The sequence below is a fragment of the Hippocampus bargibanti genome, linkage group LG15, assembly GCF_051943395.1.
Source record: "Hippocampus bargibanti isolate YZ-2025 linkage group LG15, ASM5194339v1, whole genome shotgun sequence".
Classification (NCBI taxonomy): Eukaryota; Metazoa; Chordata; class Actinopteri; order Syngnathiformes; family Syngnathidae; genus Hippocampus; species Hippocampus bargibanti.
Window position 1 is genome coordinate 10,987,956 of NC_142748.1, and position 23,740 is coordinate 11,011,695.

The 23,740-nt window shown below is 50.8% G+C and overlaps 4 protein-coding genes across 9 annotated transcripts; 2 read left to right on the forward strand and 2 right to left on the reverse strand.

The window, feature by feature from the left end:
- Positions 1 to 643: 643 nt before the first annotated feature.
- On the reverse strand, positions 644 to 3,997 carry rgrb (retinal G protein coupled receptor b). The gene is made up of 7 exons (XM_089015269.1): positions 2,529 to 3,997; positions 2,305 to 2,461; positions 1,680 to 1,801; positions 1,426 to 1,579; positions 1,246 to 1,363; positions 1,056 to 1,169; positions 644 to 970 (listed from the first exon to the last, which is right to left on the reverse strand). Exons 1-7 carry the CDS (start codon positions 2,602 to 2,604, stop codon positions 824 to 826), a joined length of 888 nt encoding a protein of 295 aa, XP_088871395.1. The 5' UTR covers positions 2,605 to 3,997; the 3' UTR covers positions 644 to 823.
- lrit1b (leucine-rich repeat, immunoglobulin-like and transmembrane domains 1b) lies at positions 2,447 to 7,388 on the forward strand. Its single transcript, XM_089015263.1, has 5 exons — positions 2,447 to 2,585; positions 4,018 to 4,413; positions 4,911 to 5,371; positions 5,499 to 5,804; positions 5,940 to 7,388. The coding sequence occupies exons 2-5, from the start codon at positions 4,292 to 4,294 to the stop codon at positions 6,995 to 6,997; spliced, it is 1,947 nt and encodes a 648-aa protein (XP_088871389.1). The 5' UTR covers positions 2,447 to 2,585; positions 4,018 to 4,291; the 3' UTR covers positions 6,998 to 7,388.
- Positions 2,451 to 23,643, forward strand: adam9b (ADAM metallopeptidase domain 9b). Of its 4 annotated transcripts, XM_089015257.1 has the most exons (23): positions 10,140 to 10,281; positions 17,034 to 17,278; positions 18,497 to 18,561; positions 18,647 to 18,720; positions 18,802 to 18,868; positions 18,955 to 19,031; positions 19,135 to 19,327; positions 19,437 to 19,499; positions 19,563 to 19,634; positions 19,702 to 19,871; positions 19,938 to 20,028; positions 20,284 to 20,414; positions 20,497 to 20,668; positions 20,742 to 20,831; positions 21,251 to 21,446; positions 21,521 to 21,632; positions 21,716 to 21,896; positions 21,988 to 22,074; positions 22,138 to 22,243; positions 22,329 to 22,464; positions 22,530 to 22,614; positions 22,769 to 22,806; positions 23,185 to 23,643. In XM_089015257.1, the coding sequence occupies exons 2-23, from the start codon at positions 17,170 to 17,172 to the stop codon at positions 23,306 to 23,308; spliced, it is 2,439 nt and encodes an 812-aa protein (XP_088871383.1). In that variant the 5' UTR covers positions 10,140 to 10,281; positions 17,034 to 17,169; the 3' UTR covers positions 23,309 to 23,643. The 4 variants fall into 4 exon arrangements, with proteins under 4 accessions (XP_088871385.1, XP_088871383.1, XP_088871382.1 ...); XM_089015259.1 differs by lacking the exons at positions 10,140 to 10,281; positions 17,034 to 17,278 and adding an exon at positions 2,451 to 2,585; XM_089015256.1 differs by lacking the exons at positions 10,140 to 10,281; positions 17,034 to 17,278 and adding an exon at positions 18,317 to 18,403.
- On the reverse strand, positions 8,688 to 17,027 carry LOC148887860 (cadherin-related family member 1a). 3 transcript variants are annotated; one of them, XM_089015253.1, is made up of 16 exons: positions 15,617 to 17,027; positions 15,385 to 15,530; positions 15,265 to 15,315; positions 15,109 to 15,198; positions 14,545 to 14,631; positions 14,018 to 14,134; positions 13,679 to 13,822; positions 13,535 to 13,613; positions 13,367 to 13,467; positions 13,091 to 13,294; positions 12,788 to 12,940; positions 12,558 to 12,722; positions 12,419 to 12,486; positions 11,649 to 11,877; positions 11,327 to 11,581; positions 8,688 to 10,358 (listed from the first exon to the last, which is right to left on the reverse strand). In XM_089015253.1, the coding sequence occupies exons 1-16, from the start codon at positions 15,735 to 15,737 to the stop codon at positions 9,825 to 9,827; spliced, it is 2,544 nt and encodes an 847-aa protein (XP_088871379.1). In that variant the 5' UTR covers positions 15,738 to 17,027; the 3' UTR covers positions 8,688 to 9,824. The 3 variants fall into 3 exon arrangements, with proteins under 3 accessions (XP_088871379.1, XP_088871380.1, XP_088871381.1); XM_089015254.1 differs by having other exon boundaries at positions 9,868 to 10,211; positions 10,292 to 10,358; positions 15,109 to 15,315; XM_089015255.1 differs by having other exon boundaries at positions 10,209 to 10,891; positions 15,109 to 15,315.
- Positions 23,644 to 23,740: the final 97 nt, after the last annotated feature.

The following is a 23,740-nucleotide window of genomic DNA, read 5'->3' on the forward strand; positions in this document are numbered from 1 at the left end:
TGTGATGACTACATTTTGAGTGTATGAACACAACTGGAATTCTCTTTTGTTCTTTGTGTGTTTTTTGTCATAGCTTTACAATGACTGCGACACGGACGCTAATTGCGTTGACGTCATCTGGTCGCTTTCGGGAGACGTCATCACGGTCTCGTCATCCAGCCGCCCGCCCACGCAGGCGTACTCGCCAGGTACGTGTTTGCAAGCCCGCCAGGCTATATGTGTCCTCCTTTGATTCCTCGTTGCCTTCTTAGCGCGGCTTCTGACTCGCCAGCGAATTGGATCACCGCTTCAGCCGCTCGCTTTGTGAAAGCGTTCCAAGAATGCCGCACGCTAATCTTACCGCTAGTTTTGCACAATCGCTCGCGAAGGCCGCTTTTGGTCTGGATTTGAAGGCCGCTTAATGAGGGACGCGAGACACGCGCGCCATTTTGCTTCATGTCGCATCACGTGGGTTGCTCATCGCAGAGGCCCGCAATCCAATGACAAATTGGAGCCGTTTTGTTCTGGTTTTAGATGCGAATGTTCCCCAAGTGGCCCGCCGTCCACTGGCACCGTTGATTTTGGTCTTCCTGGCCAGCGTGACGAGCCACCGGGAGCCGTTTGGGTAAGCGGATCGGCGCCGCGAAAGCGCAACTCAAACCAAAATGACGACGACTCACTGGATGGAACGTATTTATTTATTGATGGATGAACATGAGCGGCGGTCACCTGAGGCTTGACATCGCGGCCTTGCAAAGTGTGACGTGACCTCTTTTGTTCGCGCAACGAATGAAAACAATGAAAAGTCTCCAGACGCTTGGCAAAAAAAGGTGAACTTGAGCGCCTATTTGGACTTGACCTTCTTGGGATCCGGCTCGGCGATCTTCTGCCCGGTGAGGAAGTACCACACGCCCCCGCGGTAGAACTCGTTGCCGAAGGAGTAGAGCATGGCGTTGAAGATGGGGTTGGTTTTAGCCACCACGGGAAGCACCTCCGGAGGAACAAAGCGGCGCCGTGCCGTTTAGCCCAACCGCCGCAATTTCCCGCCGTCACCCTTGACCATTCGATTGGCTCACCATTCGTAGCTTTGGAGATATCACCTTGACATTTCGGAAGCAGGCGTAGATGCACGTGAGGACGTAAGGACCCCAGCACGTCAGCATCACCCTCAAAGGTAAACTGGTGTTGAACTGCAAAAATCCACAAGTGGGAAAAGTGGCGCAAGGCGTTTCAAAGGGTCTCCTCTCGCTTTCCACGGGTGCTTACGCGGTGGCGATGGACCTTCTTGAAGTATTTGTCGATGGCGTTGTAGCACGACAGCATGGTGAGCGCCGGCAAGGTCAAGTAGAGCAGCACCAGGGTCAGCATGAAGGTGACAAAGTCCCTAAACACAGAAGATCATCACCACTTCTTCACGGTTCCATTTTTGAAAAGTGTCTTTCCTACCTGTCCCCTCGGGTGTAGTCCAGCGTGCAGCATGTCCTCATGGGCTCAAAGTCGTACACGCCCCAGCCCATGAGCGGGACGGCGGCCCAGAAGATGGACAGGATCCAGATGATGGTGCTCATCACCACGGCCGTGCTCCAGAAGAGCTTTTGTCCTGCGCGGTGACCAAGCGGGACGTAAAATGGCCGCCCGTCTTTGCATTTTTGAATCCCGTCTGACCCTCTTCGTGTTCATTTTGGGGAGTTGAAACTCACTGGTGCAGTACAGGTGATATCGGTCCCAAGCGATGGCCGCCATGAAGCTGACGGACGCCAGGACGGACATCATTCCCTGGAAGCCGTGATAGGCGCATCCTTTCTGGCCAAACGGCCAATGTCTGCAAGCGGGGAGGCGGACAAAGACACGCGCAGCCTTTATTCATTTCTTTTCTCTGCTAATCTTCTTATCCAATTTTAGATTGATTTTCCTGAGTGCAGATTTCAAGTCGCATTGGAACACTTGATTTTAGCCGCCAAAGTGATTGGATCTCATTGTTTCGTTTGTTATTTCTGGCATTAGGATCCTTCGCACAACTATCTTTTGAAGGAAAATGGGTAGAAGAAAGCCTAAAATGAAGCTGTTCTGGTTGAAGCAATATTTAACAATAGTCCAGGTTGTTGTGGGAAATGTCTTCATTGACATTTAGAAAGCGCCTTCAAATTAAATGGAGTTAGATTAAGAAAATGTGTTCTGCCGACTCATTATTTCACGTGAAATGTCAACATTTATGGAGCCAGCTAATTTGAACAAATGCAGTGCATCCAAAGCGGTGTGCAGCGGTGAATTGACCAGAATATATATTTCAATATTTTGTATTGAATGCTTTTGGTTTTTCCGGACCGGATGTAGCTGGCGTAGGCTGCGGTGAGTCCGTTGACGTTGAGGCTCATGTCGGCCAGGGCCAAGTTGAAGACCAGGTAGTTGCTGGGGCTCCTCAACTCCCGGACGCGCACGAACGAGACGACGGTGACGGCGTTGAGGAGGAACCCCACGACGCCTGTGGACGGACCGCCGGCGTGAGACCAACCGACGAGACAAAAGCCGACCTCCTCGTTTGTACTTACCGCCGACAAAGAGCGCCGAACCGAACAAGAACATGTCCGAGTCGTCGAAGCCCTCAGGTAAAGTGTAGGCCGCCATTTTGTTGAGCGAACAACCTGTGGACTTTTCCCCTCGACAAACTTTTTTTTTTGCCCCCCCAAACTTGACGCCGAGGCGAAGTCAACACAACCTTTCTAGTTATATCCCCCCGACCGCCTCAAAAGTGAAGCTTTGTCTCGCTCTCTTGCCACACATGAAGGGGAGGCTGTCAAAAGAGAACAATGAGCTTAAGATTGGTTACTCGGCCCAGTTGTAATCCCCCCAAGAATGTCTCAACATTAACCATTTGCTCTTTGGTAGTTAAAAATGTGGGGGGTGTTCGTCTCTCAAAGATTTTCATGTAGTTCACTCGGTCTCTATGTTAGAGGAGAAAGTACTTTGTCATGTACATGAAATACCCAAAGTGAATCATTCTAGAGTATTTACAAAATGGCGTAATTTCACTGAATGTACGCCATTTTGGATCACCTTTACGAAATGGTTCAATTTCCGTTTTTCAGCCCCTTCCACTTCTTTTTTTTGGGTGGGATTGTGATTTTCCTGGCTGGCTTTGGGTGGGGGGGGGGGGGGTCATTCAGGCACAATGATACCCTCGATCCATTTCTCTATCCGCTTATTCTCAATAATTTTGCGATCTATATTTAAGATGTCAATAAAAATTCTGGAGCGGCCATAGCGTCATTCAACATCTGTGAATGTTTCTCCATCCTGGATGGCCTCAGGTAGGTACGTGATGTATCCACGCCTCGCTCACAAAATCAGCCGGGAAAGGACCCGGCGTCCCCGTGGCCCTGACGAGGACACGCAAATGGGATGGCTTTGAGGGCAAGATTGACCCTTTGCTCTCCTGTCAGCCAATGTCAAAATTGTCTGATTGCATGATTCTGTTGGCAGATTAACACCAACTCATCAACAAATGAATTAATTCCATGTCCCGGTGGATGGCTTGTGTTTTGGGGGCGCGGGGGAGGCTAAAGCAGCGTCACATGATGGGTAAAACCTCAAATAAATAAATAAAAATAGGTGAGATTGTAACAGCTGCTCCTGAGGAGCACTATCGAATGTGTTTTAGTCAGTGTAAATTCTAAACGTGCCTGGTCACCAATGCGATTCAGTAAATATAGCCCTCACATATTTGCAGGGATAAAAGTTCAATCCATTGTAAAAAAGACAAAGATGACTGGATTGAAGGATTTTTCTTCTATGTTTCTATCAATGGTGCACCGAGGTGGTAAAAATGCACCTGCGACATTCAAAGTAGGTCATGGAAGATTGTGTGAGTTCTTGACTCCGTCTTGATGAGATTCAGCGCAACAAAAAGGACGTCTTGGTCTAAAGTTTCCCGTGTGAATCGGTGGTTGCTCGCAAGCAAAACTTTCCTTTTCAATGTTGGCAACTACCGATTCCCAGTTTTGTGACGTCCTTCAGCACCCGTTGACAATTTTCTGGCAGGCCTCGTTTGCGCGTCGACTTTGGGAAGGAAATGAGAGTGACAGGTGGACGGTCCCGTTGGAATCGTGTGAATGGAAATAACCTGAAAGTAAACTCCTCCTCCTCCTCCTCCTTTAATCCCGGCGCATCCTTTTGAGCTGAGGATTGACAGCGGGCGGAGCAGAATGGAGCCGATGGGCCACCACGCGTCGCGCGTCCGCTTCCACCGCAAGTCTTTTTCGGACTCCGCAACCAAGTAGCGTTCAGCGTTTGGAAACCTGGCGTGAAGATAACAATGAGTCGCCATTTGTCTCATGTTTTCTGCGTGGCTTTTGTGGTGTTCCCCCTGATGACCTCTTCGTGCCCTGCACAGTGCAGCTGCTTCTTCCACAAACTGAGCGACGGATCCAAAGCCAGGTAAACAGGAGGAGTCTTTATTCTTGTTTCTATTTCCCGATTCACGTTTTGCTATCTTGTGTGAAAAAAGGAAGCCATTGGTGCATTCATCAATTCAGTAGTGGAGGATTAACTCAGAGTTGCTCTTTAATCTGCTTTTCTTGTTACGGTACAATAGGTCGCTATTGTGGCGGAACCATATATTTCAAATAAATGCTATTTTTAAACATGCGAATCAAACCTCTGAAGATGGAGGACACTGATTCGTTGTGGCGAAAAGCCGAAAGGAAAGGAAGAAGAAATGCTATTTTTTTAAGCTCTTACGTTGTTACAGTTTGTAAAGCGTGATTGCATTTTGCGGAAATGCCGTGTAGCTCATTGATCGTTCCATTTTTAGTGCAATTTAGTTGTTTTCGCTAAATGTAGTTCCGCTGCTCACATAGTTGAATCAAAACATATTTGTCACTGTGGCGACGTGGTCATCAGGATTCCACCAGCTACACTCTTTCATCCCATAGAAGCGTCCTGTGCAACGATCCCAAGATCGGCGTCATTCCCACCAATTTCCCCACGGACACCTCCAAGATACGCATCGAGAAGACGGCCATCACCAGGATCGCCAGTGGCAATTTTGGATACCTGGGCGGGCTGGAGTTTTTGTGGATGTCTTTCAACGCCCTGAGTTCTCTGACCGCCGACAGTTTCCGGGGTCTGGCCAACCTGAACGAGCTCCGGCTGGATGGGAACGCCCTGACCTCCTTCCCGTGGGAGTCTCTGAGCTCCATGCCCAACCTGAGGCTGCTGGACCTGCACAACAACAAGATTTCCAGCGTGCCCGCGGAGGCCCTGGTGTACGTCCAAAACATCTCCTATCTGGATTTATCCAGCAATACTCTCACCACCGTCCCTGCGGATATCCTCTCGCTTTGGCTGAGCGTCAAACCGCCTCCGGATGCAGAGTCTTCCAAATTTATTCTCGGTGAGCTTCCTCTTTCTTGTTCTTGCTCGCCAGCACGAGGTTGGATTAGTGTCATTTTAGTGGCCGCGTGTGAGGAAAGTAAGACGGCACGGGACGTGGTCTCAATGGGGTTGCCCTTGGTTTTCAGGTCTCCATGACAACCCCTGGTTATGCGACTGCCGGCTCTACGATTTGGTCCAATTCCAGAAATCGCCGAGGTCGTCGGTCGCTCTGATCGACCCCAGGCTGCGGTGCGCCGACCCGGAGAGCCTGTCCGGGGTTTTCTTTACCGAAGCCGAGCTGCAGAGGTGCCAGGGCCCTCGGGTGCACACGGCCGTGGCGCGCGTCCGCAGCTCGCTGGGCAACAACGTCCTGCTCCGCTGCGGCACCGTCGGCGTTCCCATCCCCGAGCTGTCCTGGAAGCGGGCCGACGGCAAGAAAATCAACGGCACCGGTGAGTCCCCCTGAACCAAATACGCAGACGCCAAGATTAGAACGCCACCTATTTCCGCGCGAGTGTCGGCAGGATTAAAGTTCTTCTCTTTGCGCCAATGGATTTAACCCGAGCGACCTTTTCCTCTCATTTCAGTTCAGCAGGACATCTCCAAGGAAGGCATCATTTGGTCCATTTTGAGCGTGCCCGCAGTCTCCTACAGGGATTCGGGGAAGTACGTGTGCAAGGCGAGCAACTTTGTGGGCGCCGCAGACGCCGTCATCTCCTTGGTGATCGCGGACGGCTTCCGCTCAGAAGAGGCCGTCGGTGCCGTCGCCAAGCGACCGAAGGGCAAGAAGGCCGGAAGCGTCGGGAGGGCCGCATATCAAGAAAAGCTGGTGGCCAGATACGTCCCCCCGGCGAGTTCCTCGGCGGGCAAGCCCGTCATCCAACCGCTGGACGGCAAAGGAGTCACGGGGAAGTACGAAGTGGAGAGCTACAGCGTCTCCTCCGGCTCCCGGGGGCGGGGCCGGGCCCCCAACCCCGGCAGGCCGGAGCGGGTGGCTTCGGACCAGGCGCCGGCCAACGCCTCGTCCTTGCAGCAGGCCCCCGAGAAAAGGATCGTGCGCTCGGTCAAGGTGATCGGCGACACCGACCACACGGTGTCGTTGAACTGGCGAGCCCCGACGGCCACCAACGTCACCGAGTTCAGCGTTCTCTACGCCGTCTTCGGCGAGCGCGACATGCGGCGGATCAACGTGGCGGCGGGCAAAAACCGCATCACCATCGACGGACTGGTGCCCAAAACCAAGTACATCGCCTGCGTGTGCGTCAAGGGCCTGATCCCCAAGAAGGAGCAGTGCGTCATCTTCTCCACCGACGAGGCGGCCAGCGCCAGCGGCACCCAGAAGCTCATCAACGTGGTGGTCATCACGGTGGCCTGCGTCATCGCCGTGCCCCTCACCCTCATCGTGTGCTGCGGCGCCATCAAGAAGCGCTGCCAAAAGCTCCTCGGACGTCCCTCCAAGGAAATGCAAGACTCCTACGTCACCTTTGAGACCCTGGGGCCCGGAGCCAAAAGCAAAGGCGCCGACGGCGACTACCTGGCGCGCCTGAACCCCGACGAGTCCAACAGGCTGCTCTCTGCCAGATCCAGCGTGGATTCCGAGGCCGTCGCCAGGACCGAGGGTCCGCCCAACGAGTACTTCTGTTAGAACTCCACGTTTGCCTCACTTCCTGCAGATGCACTTTGAGACACGCCCGAGTCGTGAATCCGGACGCCTCTCTGAGGGTTCTCCATAGGACGCCGGCCGGATGACATCGCCGAACGAACGGCTTTGCGGAAGGCGTCCGAATTTTGCGCGCGATGGACGGCAAAAGGGGGAAATGGGACGCCGCCACACGGTTCATCTTTTCAACCCTAAACCGCATTTTGGATCCAGCGCAACCTCCGTGGACGTGATTCTGTTCCATTTAGAAAAAGCGGCCACGCTTAGTCTCTTTTGTATGTCGTCACGTGCCACCACTTGCACAAATTCCAACATGTACTGAAGCGTCTGTACGCCAAACACTTGTGTGTCAATAAACGGACTTTTTGTACATCTATATTTGTACACATCGATTGTGAAATGTGTTTGGTGTCAGAATGTGTGGCCTACCTGTACGAAATGAACTTTCTCGACCGATTTGCTTGCTGACTCAAGTGGAAGCGGAGCCTGGCTCATTTTGTGTTCTCAGACGCATCAATCCACAACACGACCTTTGTATATTGCGGACTTTGTACCGTTCTGTTGTGGTGAAGAAGAAGCTGAGCCAAAAGGCAAAGCTCTGAATTTACCGGTCGATCTATTTCCCACCCCTCATCTGTGGTCAGGAGCAATGGGTCATGACCCAAGAACGAGATCCCCGGATAGTCTCCCTTCGAGATAAGGTGAGAAGTTTGTCATCCAGGAGGGTCTCAGAGCCGAGCCGCTTCTCCTCCATATAGAGAGGAGCCAGATGACGTGGCTCGGGCATCTGATTAGGATGCCTCCTGGACACCTCCCTGGTGAAGTGTTCCGGGCATGCCCCACTGGTAGAAAATCCAGAGGACCACGCTGGAGAGACTGTCACTCTGCTGGCCTGGGAACGCCTCGGGATCTGCCTGAAAGAAGTGGCTTGGGAGAGGAATGTCTGGCAATGGATGGGTGGATCTTTGCAGATACTTTTTAATGTACGGAATGATTGCCTTTTTTTGTTTGGAGCCATCATATTTCGAACTTGATTCGAAACTCCCCATTCCCAAACAATTTTCAGTCTGGAGCGTTCCTGGATTAAAATGAGAAAGCATTCAGGGTTTGTTGTTTTTGCACAATCACTTAGAGGATTTGTTACATAAGCGCTATATTCCCCTGCATTTTATCCATACACTGCTAAGAAGATTAGAGCGATTATTTTTTTTTTTCCCCTCTCAACCCTTGTCAGCGAGACATGATATTTCTATTTAATGCCGAGTGCCATTGCCTACGTTCTGCACATTGATTGCGAAGGCGAACCCGTAGTAACGCTGACTCTGCATGTTTTTTTTCTTTCAATTTGGTTGAAAAAGGTGTTCCACACAAATTGATCTGTTCTATCCTTTTCTGCGCTGTGGGCACGTTTGAATCATGTGTGTTCAACCCCCTCGCTATGCTTATTCAAACACTCATTAGTCGCATTCACTGCAGACGCTTACTTATTACACCGATGGGAAGGTTTCTTCAGCCGTCATGTGTACAAATTTGAAGGTTTCGGACCTTTCGCCTCCTATCCAAGAGGCTTCGTCAGCGCTGACGAAGCCTCTTGGATAGGAGGCGAAAGGTCCGAAACCTTCAAATTTGTACAGATGACGGTTGAAGAAACCCTTTCATCGATGGACCACTCCTGTATGACAGAGCTTACACAGACAGACTTATTACACCGATGGAAAGAAAAATCAATATTTCTTCACCTCACTCCAACTGAATGAGTCCTTTTGTAATCCCGTTGTGTCATGGATGACGTTTAAATCTTCGCATTAATCTAATAATCCGATCGACTGCACCCTCTGCGTATGCTCACACAAAGTAACTCGATGCCTTGTTGTGTTGAATGTTTATTCAAAATCAATCAAATACAAAGACGGTACAAATAGTTAACATGGAGGCAACGTCTCTTGTCATTTATGCCATTTATCTAGCAAATACATTCTAATAGGATGGCTCAATTGCCTGGATTCAAAGGCATTAATGACAAATGAATATTCTATATTTAGATGTGGATTGAATTGCTCTTGAGTACCAGCAAAAAAAAACGCATATGCGGTTGAAATGACAAAATGCTGAGCAAATATGAGAGTTGGACGCCCGAGTTATATGCATCCCGATACAGTTTTATGCACACATTAAAAAAAAATCTCATTAAAGCAAGTATTTGAATACAACTACACTTTAGCAACCTGGCGAGCGAGCGTGGCACATAGTCATGGTACAAAAAGAGCAAGCTTTGGGCGTGTTCTCGGGGAGACTAAATCAAGGCTTGGACACGCTCGTGTCAACTTCTAAATTCAGTGCAGTCAATGAAATGTGTCGTGGAGAAAGGAAGGTCAATATTTGAGGGGGAGAACCTGTGCTAGCTTTTAAGCGGTGAGCAACATTAGCACTTCACCACCCCACCTGCTCATTTAGTTCTTTCAAGGGGAAACCAAGAAAGACTGTACAGTGTTATTTATTATTGGGTCAGTTTTCGTTATCACCGGAGGCATTTTCACGGATGTATTTTTTCCTCCAAACCTACGGGGCAGCAGAGCCATTTTCCAGACACACAAAATCTCTGTGGTTAAGCTGATTGGATCCTCCTGAAGATGGCGGTGCCGTCATGCTCCTCTGCTCTTGGTCACTTTTCTGCCCCCCCTCACTGGTGCATTCTTTTTATTTTTGGGTGTGGATATTTTACTGTTAGGCCATACATTTGAAAACAGTTTGTACGGACAATGAGGTCACGTTAAAAAAAATGGAATTGTTTGTCTTTCTGTTGCTCATGTGGCTAATAGTAACCTCGGTTGTTTTCTCGAATTTTCTGCTCCAGCCTCATTTTCAACTCGGAAACGAGTGCCGAACTCACGTTCCCCTCTTTGCGAGCGCCCCTCTTGCCTTTCCTGGAGCCTTTAGAGGACAAGGCTCCCGATACGGTGGGGACGGTGCCGGAACTCTCGGGGGCTGGAGGTGGCAGACACGGGGCGCAGGGCGGCGGGGGCGGCGGCAGCGTTCTCGGAGCACCCCTCTCCTGCTCGGGGCTCCCTTCCGGATCCTCCGCCAGGAACTTGCGGGAGGCATTGGCGAATTTGAAGGTGAGCGCGTTGAAGCTCCGAGACTTCCGCTGCCTGGGTCGCCTCTTGATGATGCGGCGCGCGGGCGTCACCCTGTTTTGGGACTTGGCGTTGCGCATGTAGATGGCGGTGGAGATGAGAACGGTGGCTCCTACCGACAAGCTAATAATGAAGGTAAGCACACCTAACGCTTTGACGGGGTTGTCCCGACTCCTCAATAAAAAGGCCGCCATAGGACCCTTGAGAGGAGTCTGCAAAAGAGCACACACAATTGGAAGCATGCCAGCGTCATTCCCAGCCTGCCACGGGCGAAGGACTGCCCCGCCATTCACAACACTCAAACTTTTGTGAACCGCGCCGAGTCGTTAGCTAGCAAATTCACCAGCTAACGGGCCCCAACGAATTGTGCCACGGCACCGTGGCGGCCCGCTATTCTGTTTCGCTCCCTGTTGGGAAGAAGTGCTTTCAAAGATCGTGGAAAAGACTTTGTTCAGCCTGTAAGACGTGAACAATTCCTCCTGGCTTCCCTTTCACAAAGCCACGAAAGAGACAAACACACGTTGAGACGGAGGCGTCCACCCTTCCCTCACTTGGGTCTGCGGACCACTTTGACATAGTTACTGTCCGGGTTGATTCTGGACTTTTTCACGGCGTTACAGTACAGCGTTGTGGAGATGCAGACCGTGAGCAAAAGGAGGGTAACGACAAGGCCCAAACAAATTCCAAAAATGGTCAACGGACGGTGGCTGAGGCTCAGGAAATAGGAAACAATGCGTCCCTTCACCTGGAAAGCACGATGCACAACACACAAGACCACAAACAGACAATCGTCAACATGCCGAGTGACGCCGTGACAACACAGCTCAACAGACAACAGTCGCCAGCCAATCAAGCCAAACATGAATCCTCCCACGGCGAACCCCCACCAATTTGCCATCGGACTCCATTTTCTGAGCGTCTTTAACTAGGCAATGGCAGTGAATGAGTTAACAAGCAGTCCCTTTAAACCAAAGCGAGCAACTGGACACCCGGGATGCGATTGGAACCACTTTGAATGAGACATGACGCTCGGCACTTCTGATTGGACTTTGTCAGGACTTTTCCTGAGGGGTTCGCCGCGTCTGTCTGACTTCATGTTGGAATCGGATACAGCGCAACAAGGCGGCAATTTGTCTCCGGCCCAGGCGGACGCCAGTGTCCCAGGAAAGGACTGCCTTACCGCCTCGGTGATGTCGACGTTGACCACGGCGGTGGAGCTGAAGGACGGAGAGCCCCGGTCCCGCGCCTGCACCACCAAGGACCACTTGCAGTCCTTCTGCATGGTGATGTTGCGGACGATCTCCATGGACTTGATGTGCGGCTTCAGCTGGATCTCGCCCGTGCGAGCGTCCATCTCAAAGGCGTCGTCGGGATCCGCCGACATGATGCAGTACTCCACCACGTTGTTGGGTGACTCGGCGTCCTCATCTACGGCCTGCGAGGTGAGCGGTGCTCGCTTGACAAAGCCTTTGCAACCGAGGCGCGGCATTTTGTCATTGTACCTCAACTTGAATCGGCGTTCCGATGACCAAGGTCTTCTCTAGCAGCGGCTGGTCGAACGCGGGGGGGTGGTCATTCATGTCCAGCACGGTGACAAAAACCTCGGCCAGGCTGTACTTTCCCTCAGAGTCCTCTGCCTTGACGTAGAAGTTAAACTTGGAGCGGACTTCGGCGTCCAGCGACGTCCACGGCTGCGTGGAAATCAGGCCCGTCCACGGCTGGATAGAAAACCTGCCCAATTGATAACATCAAATAGCGCTGGAATTCACCAACAACAAAGATCTCACTTCAAGTCCACTATTTGGTCCTTCGATTTTGAACGATTCTTAGCGACTACTACTTTTTTCAACCCGTGGTGGTATTTTTGCACCCGTGGTGCATTTGTGTCAACAGCGTGCTTGCTGCCATTTTATTCACTGTGATAGCTCACAAGTTCCTCGCAGACTGCCAACGTTCACACAATTAACTCGGGCAGCCGCCTGCCGAGGTGCATAAATTAGCACTTTCCCTTGGCCGTGCAGGCATTCTCGCCTCGCCTCGCTGCTACGTCTCGGGCTGCAGCTGTCACCCTCCACGTTAATTGGCTCTACCGACGCCAGATTGCCCCACGCCGACTATTTTTAACCCTCCAATCCAATTAGGGGATAAGCTACAATGATAATAAGCGGCCATCTTGAGGGCGAGGCTGTTTGTGGAGTGCGGTGAGCAATTTCTGCCGTCCTCAAGGTGGGTCGGCACCTCTGCTTTGGGATCTCTCGTCGGGTTTACTCACAGATCTGATCCGGATCCATAAATGCTGTATTTGACTTGGCCCCAGGGTCCTGAGTCGGGATCGTTTGCCTGGCGGAGGAAGCGGGACCAATATTTAGCTAGCAAATTTCAAGTGTTGCTCGGCAACAGCGTTGACTGACCGCAGCTGTCAAAACGCTGGTTCCCCCGGGCGAGTTTTCGGCAACCCGGGCGATGTAGTAGTCCGACGTGAATTTAGGAGTGTTGTCATTGGTGTCCAGGAGGTTGATGACAATGTCCGCTGTCGCGCTGAAGCGCTCAGGTGTGTCGAGCTCCACCGCCAACAGCTGTCATGAGAAGCCCTCGTTTGCATGAAACACTGAGAAAGACAGAAAAATAACACCGTCCCGACCTTAAACGAGAGTGTGGGTCCCTTTTCGTAGTCGATGCCAGCGGCGTCCTCCACGATGATGGTCACCTGGGCTTCGTTCAGGACCGTCTGAGGGACCACTCTGAGAACTCGGCTCGGCCCCACCAGCCTCAGTTTGAACTTGGCGTTTGCTCCCTTGGAAATAGGAAGGATTGGAAATTCTGTGCCATTTAAAGAAGTTTCGAGAGCGTTTATATGGACTCTATCTGTCTCTCCGTCCATCTATCTGCTAAAAAAAATCATCTTTCTATCATAACTCTGAGAAGTGGATCAGCACCCACGTACTTGATCAGAATCGTTGACAGTGATCTTGAGTCCCCGCAGGATCTCGCCGGAGGGCGGATGCTCGTACATGGTGACTTGGAAGGTACTCCGCGGCCCGTTCTCGCCGTAAAAGGTGGGCGGGTGGTTGTTGAGATCCACCACTCGCACTGTCACCAGGGCCGTGTCGCAGTCCCGCAGCAAACCTTCGGCCCCTACCTCGGACGCCTAATGGGGAAGGTGTCACGGGTACGCGGAGACGTAAGAACCGAATCGATCCTTTGTTCTCCAAAGCGCTACCTTGACTTGGATTTCGTAGAGTTCGTTTTGCAAGAGGGAGGGCTGCATTGTCAGGGTGATGCACCCGCTCGTGCTGTTAATGTCAAAGACACCGTCGCTCCCTGCAAGAGAGAGTCGGTGTCATTGCGGCCGGACAGACGCCATCCCGCGTTCTCGGTTGGCCCTTACCGTTGACGATGGAATAATAAATGGGATTGGGATTGCCTTGATCGCCGTCCCTGGCGTACACTGTGAGAATCTCGGAGCCCTGGATGACAAAAGTCCCATCAAAGTGGCCGCCCGTGCTTTGACTGAACGCAGAGGAAAACTTACGGGAACGGAGACCTCGTAGATGTAACCAAAGTAAGGCCTTCCTACGAATGACGGGGGCGTGTCTTGGGCATCCAGGACGTTCACCGTCACGGTGGCTGTGGAGGTCAGAACTTGATGTTTGCCCTTGTATTTCCCTCCTCCGTCCTGTGCAGGGAGCCGCATGAGAGACAAGGACATTTTCAAGTTCCATTGACAATTTTGAGTTGATCTTTCGGCCCTGTTTTGGGGGAATGTCACTGACCGGAAGCCAGACTATCTGAAGAAAACTACCTAAGACCACAGCCCGGATTCCATCCCCAAAGCGAAAAACCGTGACGGCAATGTACTCCCTGACCTCACCTTGGCCAGCACCGTCACAAAGTGCGTTGGCGTGGTCTCGTAGTCGAGCCGCTCGCCCGGTTTCACCCTCAGGATCCCGCTGTGGGCGTCGATGGTGAACTTGGAGAACGGCGTTGGCTGATGACAGAGGGGGGGGGGTTCACATTGCGGTTACTCTGACAGCGGCCTTGCTCAACATGTCATTCAAATTTAATCACTCAAGTCACACATTTGTTTGCTATCAGATTAATCTTTTCCCTTGACACGCTATCCCATCCCCTAAATGAGCAGCCCCCCCGCCCCCATCCTCCTCCCACCATTGGCAATCTGGTCACTCCATGCGGTCATTTGGCAAACTCCAGATGGTAAATATTTGTCATGCATTGAATCCCACCCTGCGATGTCTTTGGAACTGCACGGATTTTGAATCCCGAAAACACAACTCATATCTGGAATGGAAATTGGACGTGAACTGCAGCCCCTCCAATGTGACACCTCAGCACGCAACCTCACGACTGTATCCGCAAGTCGGAAAAGGGCAAGTTCACCTGCAGGGAATAGGAGACGCTTCCTCCCGAGCCCAGATCTTTATCCCGCGCCTGCACTCTGTAGATGCTGCTGCTCGCCGTGACATCCTGCGAAAAAATAAGCAAAAAAGGCCATCCATGAGGACGTCAATCAATCAGAATCAGAATTCTCTTTATTGGCCAAGTATGTAGAACACACAAGGAATTTGTCGATGGTAGAACACGCTGAACTAGTATCATCCTCAAAAAATTGCAAAGTTGTATTTGGGTTACTGTTTAGAGAGTTCATAGTGGGGGGGCTGTTTAAATGTCTGCTGGATTTGGAATCGATCGCGCCTGCCTGAGGGAAGTCACTGGAAAAGGTGGTGGGTAGGGTGCGGAGGGTGCAGCAGTATTTTCCGAGGCCTTGTTTCCGATTCTTGCAGTGTGCAAGTCCTTGAGAGAAGGTGGGGCGGTGCCAATAATTTTTTTTCCCGCCGTCCTAAATGTCCGTTCAAGCCGGATTTTGTCCAGTTTTGGGGCGTCCGTGATGAAACTACACAGGATTTCATTCAAGCTTTGGATATTCCGTCCGTCGAGCCTCACCTCTGCGACATTGACGATGAAGGGAAGGTTTTGAAACTCTGGCGGTTCGTCGTTGGCGTCGGTGACAAACACCCTCACGTTTTCAACCACCTGAAAACAAAACGCAAGATGGCTGGAAGCTTCCGAGTGATTCGTATCCTGCCGTTGCTGACGTACGTTATTCCTCCCGTCCGTGATGCTAACCAGCGCGGCAATCTCGTCTTGTTTCTACAAAAAAAGAATTTGAAGCAATGTCACTTGCGGCGGACTCCCTGAGAAGAGAACGTTGGCGCTCACCTCTCGATCCAGCTCCAGGGTCAGGGTCACATTTCCGGATTTGGAATCCACCCTGAAGTACTCTTTGGAGCCCATTTGGAAAGTCAGGCCGTATCGTATGGGATCGCCCTCGGGATCGCTGCCGTTGAGGACGTAGATCTGGGTTCCTACAATTCAGACGCTCTATTTCAGCTGCGGCTTTGCTACGATGAAATGAAAAGACGTCCAAGGAAAGAAAGCGCCGAGGTCCTACCGACGGGCGTGTCCTCGGAGATGCTGAACAAAGCCATGTTCCCGTTAGTACTGCTGGGTCCGTTGTCGTAGAAATACGGAGCGTAGTCCGATTGTCCTGGGGTGCAAAGCCACATGAGCATCACATCAGCAACGAGTTCGGCGAGGGTGGCTTTTCCTCTTTTGTGGAACGCTCACTTACTTGCTATGATCCAGACGCAGCAGTGGTGAAGAAAAACAATGGCCATTAGTCCTCAATGGCAAAATATGCTTGGAATTGCATGGGAATCCGGGCAAAACCCCTTTCCAATATGCAAGTGCGCCACACTCAAGATGGCGAACAACTCAGAAGAACGCGCAAAGACCTGACGAAGAAAAACAAAAGCCTACCCGAGCCCAAGTGCAGGAGGAGGACCAGGGCCAAAACCCACGTCTTCTTCATCCTGGCGGGGTGACGAGGCCCGGCTGGTTCATGCGGAAGGAAAGAAAGCTTCTCTTCTCGTAGGCACGGGCGATGAGCTGGTGTGACCTTCTTCAAAGCAGCTCAAGATGCAAAGAAGAGAGAGGGTGGGTGGGACTCACACGCCGATAATCCCGTGACGCATCCCTTCGCATCTTCCCACCAGCGGCACGTGCCTTTCCTTACTTGCCATCCAGAAAAGTCAACACTGCAGAAGATCCGAGTCCGCATTATCGGGTCCGGTGAAGAAACAAAGCCAGCCACCAAAGCACCAAAAATATATGAATAAAAGTTTATTTGTAGCTTTGCTTACATTTTGGAACCGTCGGTGTAAATGTCAGTGTGAATGCTTCTTTATTCCCAAAACTGGTCCACATTGAAGAGGAGATGCTCTCTCGTGGAAGGAAGTCCATCACGTCCTTTGAGGGCACCGTGCAGACAGATTGGAGTTGCCAACCCACGGCGGTTTTTAATGTTTTCCGGCCCATCTTCTGCCAAAGTTGACTTTGCTTCTATGCACCAAAGATGGCACAAAGGCTCCAGGAAATTGATCACCAGTCCCTCATGTAGCCAACAAGCACAAGTGGCTCAAAACAACATTTTCACAGAGGAAACGCCACATGAATTTCCACTTTTTGATTCAAGTCCCGTTCGTGGGTCTTGATGGCACGTGCACGCTTTTTACAGCCTTGGCGCGGTGTCAACACGTGAAACAGGTGTCAGGAAGTTTTGACAATTTGCAAGCGCAGAACAAAAATAGCATTTGACGCTTGATGATGTCAGCCAATCACAATGCAGGATGGGAAACGGACAATCTACAGCACGATTATGCTTCACCTCCCCATGATTTCACATTTTAAGGGTTTTTTTTCCAACATTATCTGACAATCTTGGGACTTTTTTCTTTTTTGTTATCTATATCCATGTTATTGATATTCAATTGTCATTTGTATTACATGTCATGCCGATATTTTCTCAGAACGGGTGCGAATAGGGCGGTGAGGATCCTCACGTGGACGACGTGATTGTGGAGCTGATGTCAAACCATGGCATGCAGATGCGGGCATCTGCTGCGAGAGTCCTTCCTCGCTCGGGCGGCTTTAATTTGAGCGCAGATGGTGGACAAGAGGATTAGCGGGTGCTCTAAGCCTTTGTCATCCGCTGCTGCGCCGTCCGTATACATGTGGGTGTTGCAAAAAGAAGAGCTCATGTCCTTCATGGATGGTGCGTTTATTTCAAGGCAATCAAGACTTGAAGAAGACTTTATAAACGTCAAAAACTAAGTCAGAAAACATACAGAACGCTGGAAATTGTTTTGGGATGAAACATTTTTTGTTGGTAATTATGCATCCTGGTCCAAGATGAACGGGCATGATTGCTAAAGGAGTTTCAATGGAAATACTCTTGATTCGCCACTAGGTGGCAGCGTTGCGCTGCTAACACCATTTTGACCTGTTGCACTGTCCGGTTTCTCTCCTCGATTGCTAGCAAACGGTCATGCTAAATGTTTGTTTGAGTTACAACACACCAGATTCGTTCTACGTGTCACAATTCCGCGCGTTGCGTGTCATTGGAATTCAAATCTGCCGGAAGAACGTCTGATTGTCCCAAATGGTCATTTGCTCACTATGAAGTTGAAGCAGGTTTCCATTTATTTTACGCTCTATTTTTTTTCACACAGGGTTTTCAGTTACTTCGTGTTTTAAACAAGTTCATGAACGTGATGTACTTTTTTCCCAACTTGATAAAAGTTGTTGTGTCGGTTTTAACTTATAATGCGGTGTCACTTCCGCTTGTACCGCGTATACCCGGAAATGACATTCCCTATTCTACGCGACGCGAGATCTCGTATGTTGTCACGACAGTAAAACGCCGAAACCGTATTTTTCCTCAAGTTCATTGAAGTTAAATTTTTGACATTTATTTCAATAAATTCTGATTCTGATAACATTTTCTACATTGATACGGTTAAAAGTAGAAAATGCGTAGTTTAAATAGATTTTTGATAAATTATTGAAGCATTGTTCTACCATGTTCATTCGACTAAAAATAAGACACTGATAATATAAAACATGTATGATTTGAAGAAACCGTAATTTGCCAAATCCGATAGAATAAAGGCAAGAATATGAATAAAAGAAGTGAAGGGTGCCTCCAGCCACGCCCACCATGACGCACCTGTTCAAAAGAAGGAAACCGAATTCTGACGCAAGCTCCTTTCAATTAAAATAAAACTCAGTAGAAATGTTTCCCTTGTCGTAGTTGCCACATGTCATGAGAACATGATCGAAGAAAAGCACATCGTCGCAGCTTTATTGCTATTTTGCATTTATGGGATAGAAAGCACAGGTGAGTCGAGTTTGTTCGATGTTGCGTCAGGTTTGAAGAAATGTGGAAAAATTACGCCGACACCTTTTTAAAACCTTGACGTTACCCTTGCAGGGATTAGTCATGGGTTAAAAGTGACGAACTATTCCATTGTTCAACCTCGGCTGCTTCCTGGACAGGTAAATAGTCTTCGATCGCGTCAGAATGAGCTAAAACGAGTCCTCGATGTTTTTCAAACTGTTTTTCCCCCTCTCACATTTTCAGAAATCTGACGAGTATAAATCGTACGTGGTCAAAATCGCCGATAGTCCTCACATCCTTCATCTGAAGAGAAACAGGTTTTTTTTAACGACGTCCAAATTCACCTGATGTCAAATGCTGATGTTCTGACTCATGGTGTTGTTTTCCTGATTCCCCAGAGACTTTTTACATCCGGATTTTCTTCAAAATCAATTAAACTCGTTTCGTCATTACACAGCGAAATCGGTAAGTGAAGGACTGACTGGAATCGTTTTGTCTTTTGGGCCACGTTGCTCAATGTCGTTGCTTTCATTCACCTTTTTCTCCTTCAGGTGCTTTGTTATTATCATGGAAAGGTGGAAGGCGACGACAATTCAGCGGTGGCGGTCAGCACGTGCTCCGGATTGAGGTTTGGATCTCCACCGACCTACATTGCTTGATCGGTACCCCAAACGACTGTTGGGGTCATTTTTTTTTTGCTGTGCGCGAATGTCCTTTTGCTTCCTGTCCAGGGGTGTGGTCCTTTTGGCAAACGACAGCTATGGACTGGAACCTGTGCCGCGGTCCCCGACCAACGATCACCTTCTGTACCGACTGGCCGACGTTTGGAGGGAACCCGTCGCCTGCGGCGTGGTCCGCGAGGACCGGACCGCTACCAAGCGTGAAGTCTTTGAGCCCGCGCAGGCCATCTCTGCTCTGATGCGGGTCTGGATGCTCATATTTCACACGCGAATGGGCCACGTGACTTCTTTGCACGTCAACGGGGGATCCCAAGTGTCCTTTTTCTTCCTTCTACTTCTTGTGGTATCTCTAGAAGAGACGCAATTTACCTCAGAGCAGATACGTGGAGCTGGTCTTGGTGGTGGATCATCTCAGGGTGAGTAGCCATTGCGAATTAGCCGAGAGCCGGAGGCTTCACCGCGTCGCTTTGACTTGACAGTATCAGTTCAAGCAAGGAAATGAGACGGCCATACTGGAGGAGATGGTGGAGATGGCCAACCTGCTGGATGGGGTAAGACGTCGGAAGCCATTGAGCTCCCAAATTGTTGTTCTTCACCATCCTTTGGGCGCCGTCGTAGTTCTACAAGCGGCTGAACATCCGCGTGGTGCTGGTGGGCCTGGAGATTTTTAGCCGGGCCAACCCCTTCCAAGTGGAGGACTCGGCGGGCGGCGTCCTGCGCAGCTTCGTCAAGTGGAGGAAGTCCGACCTGTTGCCCAGGAAACGGCACGACATCGCTCAACTGCTGGTGTGAGTTGACCGCCGCCGCCGCCGAGGTGACGCGCGGGACGCGCCATCCGGTTTGTTTTGTTACAGGGGTCGGCCCAATTTGTACCCGGGAGGTGTGCTGGGGATGGCGTTCGTTGGCACGGCCTGCTCGGCCGCCTCTTCCGGGGGATTCGCCGTGGTCAGTTTGGTTTTTTTGCTCCTCTGCCGCAATTTCTAAGTACGTACGTCCAATGAGTGTCAGGTCAGGCGGCGGATCTCATCAAGCTCGTTTAATTTGGCTTCTTACTCCATTTTTTTAAAAAGTGTTTTTGTTTCTGAGCTGACAGGCAAAACATTGATTGGCTCGTTCGTCTATTGGCTACGGTTCTTTTTTTGATCAAAGGAATGAATGCAATCGAACAATTTTGTTTGACCTTTCGTCGCCGTTCATCAGTTTGGTGACGACCAGCTGATCTACGCCTCCACCGTTGTGGCCCACGAGATTGGTCATAACCTGGGCATGAATCACGACGACGACCGCTGCAGCCACGACGGCAATAGTTTCATCATGGCGGCCACCGCCAGGTAAAAACCACAACAACAAAAACCAGATGTTGTGCATTTCGCCACCTCACTCGTGTCATCAACACGCGTGGCGCCGCTTCAGCGGCGCCACGAGCTTCAGCCGCTGTAGCGCCGAAGATTTCCAGGCGTTCATCGTCAGCGGAAGGGGGGCGTGTCTGATCAACCAGCCGTCGCTCTCGGACGTGGTCGGCGCCGCCAAATGTGGCAACGGCTTGTTGGAAGAAAGCGAGGAGTGCGACTGCGGCGCGCCCGAGGTAGCTCTTTTTCTTGAACTGCGTGCGGATGACATTTCGGCCTTTGAAAATCAAACGTTTGTGTGTTCCGCAGGAATGCCGCAATAAATGCTGTGACGCTGCCACTTGCAAACTGACCTCCGGGTCGGCTTGTGCGCAGGGGAGCTGCTGCAGCGACTGTCAGGTGACTGGCAGCCATTTTGTTGTTGGATTGGATTGGGGGAGCCTTTAATAGTCCGGCAGTGGAGAAATGGACATTTCACAGCAGCAAAGTTTTAGAAGGAAAAAGTAGGAAAACAAAATGCAGGAGCTGCTGTAAAGGCAGCCACTCTCGTAAAGTCAAAACGACAACACAAAGACACAGTCATTCGATCCTAAGCACTTTGTTGCACGAAGCAGGTCTTGATGAAAGAATCCTTTTCACCAGTGGATCAGAGACGTCTTGATGAAATGCGCTATAAGCTAAATGTTGAAAGCCAACACATTGATGAAAAGAGACCGTCTGGCGTCGATCCGCTTCAATTCCAAGCCGCGACAGTTGCGCATCGCATTGAAAAGCGCCGAGCTGCGGCTTTGTGACGCCGATTGTCATTGCGCTCGTAGCTCAAAGTGGCCGGGACGCCCTGCAGAGGCTCGGCCGACCCCTGCGACCTTCCCGAGTTCTGTAACGGAACCGGCGCCTTCTGCCCCGACGACTTCTACATCATGGACGGCCGACCCTGTCAGGACGAGGCGGCCTTCTGCTACGAGGGCCGATGCCAGACGTACGACTCGCAGTGTCGAGCTCTCTTTGCGCCAGGTCTGTTCTTCGCCGCTCGCCAATCGGCTTTCTCGGGCCCCGAATCCATCGGCGCGCTGCCCTCGTGTGCTCAGATCCGGCGACCAAGGCGGAAGACGTTTGCTTTCTGCACGCAAACATGCAAGGAAATCTCTTTGGGAATTGCGGGATCACCGGCGCTGGAGATTACATCAAATGCGCTTTGGCGTGAGTGTCGTTTGGGTTCGCTCGCGTCAACTGGAAAGCTCCGTCCGTCCGTCCGTCCACACGCGCGAGCGTTGCCGTTGCAGGGACGCCATGTGCGGCAAGGCGCAGTGCACCAACGTGGACGTCAACCACCCGCCGGCGGGCGCGCAAGTCAGTATCCAGATCGTCAACGGGTCCCGCTGCGTCAACGCCGACTTCAACTTGGGGCCGGACGTGCTGGATCCCGCCTACGTCAACCCCGGGAGTCCGTGCGCTCCGGGAAAAGTCGGGCAAAACTCATTGGATGTCACCTTGGCGTGCTTTTTTTTTGCTGAATTTTGCTGAAGACGGCCGGCTTCCTTGTTGTCTTTTGAAGACCTGTCTGGATTTCAAGTGCGTCAACGCCTCGTCTCTGCTGCCCGACTTGGACTGCGACGACGCTCGCACGTGCAACGGCCGCGGGGTCAGCGCGCCGCTAGCCGTTCGTCTCCCGCGCGAGCGCCCGGACTGACTTGACCGCCTCCAGGTGTGCAACGACCGAGGGAACTGCCACTGCGACGACGGGTGGAGCCCGCCCGACTGCGACCGGGCCGGGATCGGCGGCAGCGTCGACAGCGGGCCGCCGAAAATAGGTTTTCATGCGCGACCTTTGACATTCGACACTTGAAACATCGACGGCTTCGAATGACAATTGTCTGTCTGTGGTTTTTCCTCAAGACTACTCCCTCCGGGACGGCCTGTTGATCTTCTTCCTGCTGGTGCTTCCACTGCTTGTTGTTGTCGTCCTGGTGCTGCTGTTCCTCTTTCGGAGAGATGCGCTCAAGCCCTGCCTCGGACGCGTTGGACGTTTCAGGTACGCGCGCCATCCCGCTGGAGGATTCGCCAAAAATAGCCTCGCGCAACTTTGAACTTTGCCAGGCCACGTCACGGCGGCGGCGGCGCAAACGGCAATACTGAGACGCGCGCGACCTCTCATATTCCAACGGAAGCCCCCCCGCAGAGGGTAAATATGTCATCGCTTCGGGGCATTTGCTGGGAAAAATAGCTTCAGGCAGCAGGTGGAGACAGCCGCTTTTGATCTTCAACTAAACTAAGTCGTTTATTTCATGTCAATCACCTTCCGGCCATGAATTGTGAGGTGTTTTCTGTCATTTTAGATTTCCTATCCACCTGCTGCTTCATCTCCAATATCAGGGTAACAACTCAACCTTATCACGATGATAATACATTTCATTTATAAGCGCCTTTCAAAACTCTCAAGGTCACTTTACAGTCACGAGCTAAGTTTTTCTGTGGGTGAGCAGCGGCAGCCACACGACGGTGTTCACTCAACCCGGAAGTCACTCAAATAGATAGAGAGCTAGCTAGCTATATACTGTATATAATAGCTAATGGATAACTCGCTAGATAGCTACATACTGTATGGACAGTGATACCTCGGCTAACGTTGAATTTGTGAGAATATAATTTTGGCATACGAACTATTTTTCGGGAAACACTCGGAGCGAGCGCCACAATGAGTGATGACTAATTTCCATTTCTTCTGCTTTTCTGAGTGAAAACATCCTTCCAGTTTCAGGTACGGCGAGCTTGATTATTGGAACTCGGATCCAAACGCTACCTCTGCACAAGCACGGGCTCCCAGTCAGGGCCCCGGGGTGCCCAAACCCATTCCCCCTCCACATCCGCACAACTAAATTCAGGTTTTGGAGGGTTTTTTTTTGGGGGGGGGGGGTGGAAAGTGGGTCGGGGGGGTGCTAATTGTGAGATGTTATTTACAGCTTAGGTCAAACTGGGGGGGAAAAATGCACTTTGTAATATTGTATCATGAATGGTTGTGACATGGAAAATATCATCGTGTTTATTCACACTTTTTGAAAAACAGGTCATTGACTTGAATCAGGTTTGCTGTTTGTATTTATATATTTACCAAACAATTTTAATGCTCTTGTGAATTAAAGGAAACTTCTATTGTAAAGTATTGTGCTTGATATGGGAATATGGCTTTAAAATAAAATGTTATTTATCGACACATTTTTTTGCTCTTCCCCACACAATATTTTGTTAGAATATTGGCTCAATTCAAGACACACAAGGAAAATTACCCGGAAGTAAAAGTGTCTATGGGT

Coding starts and splice junctions, on each gene's coding strand:
- rgrb (XM_089015269.1), bottom strand. CDS start 2,604: ATGGCGGCCTACACTTTACCTGAGGGCTTCGACGACTCGGACATGTTC. Junction 1,580..1,679: donor ATATCACCTGTACTGCACCA/GTGAGTTTCAAC, acceptor GTCACCGCGCAG/GACAAAAGCTCTTCTGGAGC. Junction 971..1,055: donor TATCTCCAAAGCTACGAATG/GTGAGCCAATCG, acceptor GTTCCTCCGGAG/GTGCTTCCCGTGGTGGCTAA.
- lrit1b (XM_089015263.1), top strand. CDS start 4,292: ATGAGTCGCCATTTGTCTCATGTTTTCTGCGTGGCTTTTGTGGTGTTC. Junction 4,414..4,910: donor AGCGACGGATCCAAAGCCAG/GTAAACAGGAGG, acceptor TTCATCCCATAG/AAGCGTCCTGTGCAACGATC. Junction 5,372..5,498: donor GTCTTCCAAATTTATTCTCG/GTGAGCTTCCTC, acceptor CTTGGTTTTCAG/GTCTCCATGACAACCCCTGG.
- LOC148887860 (XM_089015253.1), bottom strand. CDS start 15,737: ATGCTCATGTGGCTTTGCACCCCAGGACAATCGGACTACGCTCCGTAT. Junction 15,531..15,616: donor CTCCGAGGACACGCCCGTCG/GTAGGACCTCGG, acceptor TCTGAATTGTAG/GAACCCAGATCTACGTCCTC. Junction 14,135..14,544: donor GCGTCTCCTATTCCCTGCAG/GTGAACTTGCCC, acceptor CTCTGTCATCAG/CCAACGCCGTTCTCCAAGTT.
- adam9b (XM_089015257.1), top strand. CDS start 17,170: ATGGTGGACAAGAGGATTAGCGGGTGCTCTAAGCCTTTGTCATCCGCT. Junction 19,500..19,562: donor TGGTGGTGGATCATCTCAGG/GTGAGTAGCCAT, acceptor TTGACTTGACAG/TATCAGTTCAAGCAAGGAAA. Junction 19,635..19,701: donor TGGCCAACCTGCTGGATGGG/GTAAGACGTCGG, acceptor GCGCCGTCGTAG/TTCTACAAGCGGCTGAACAT.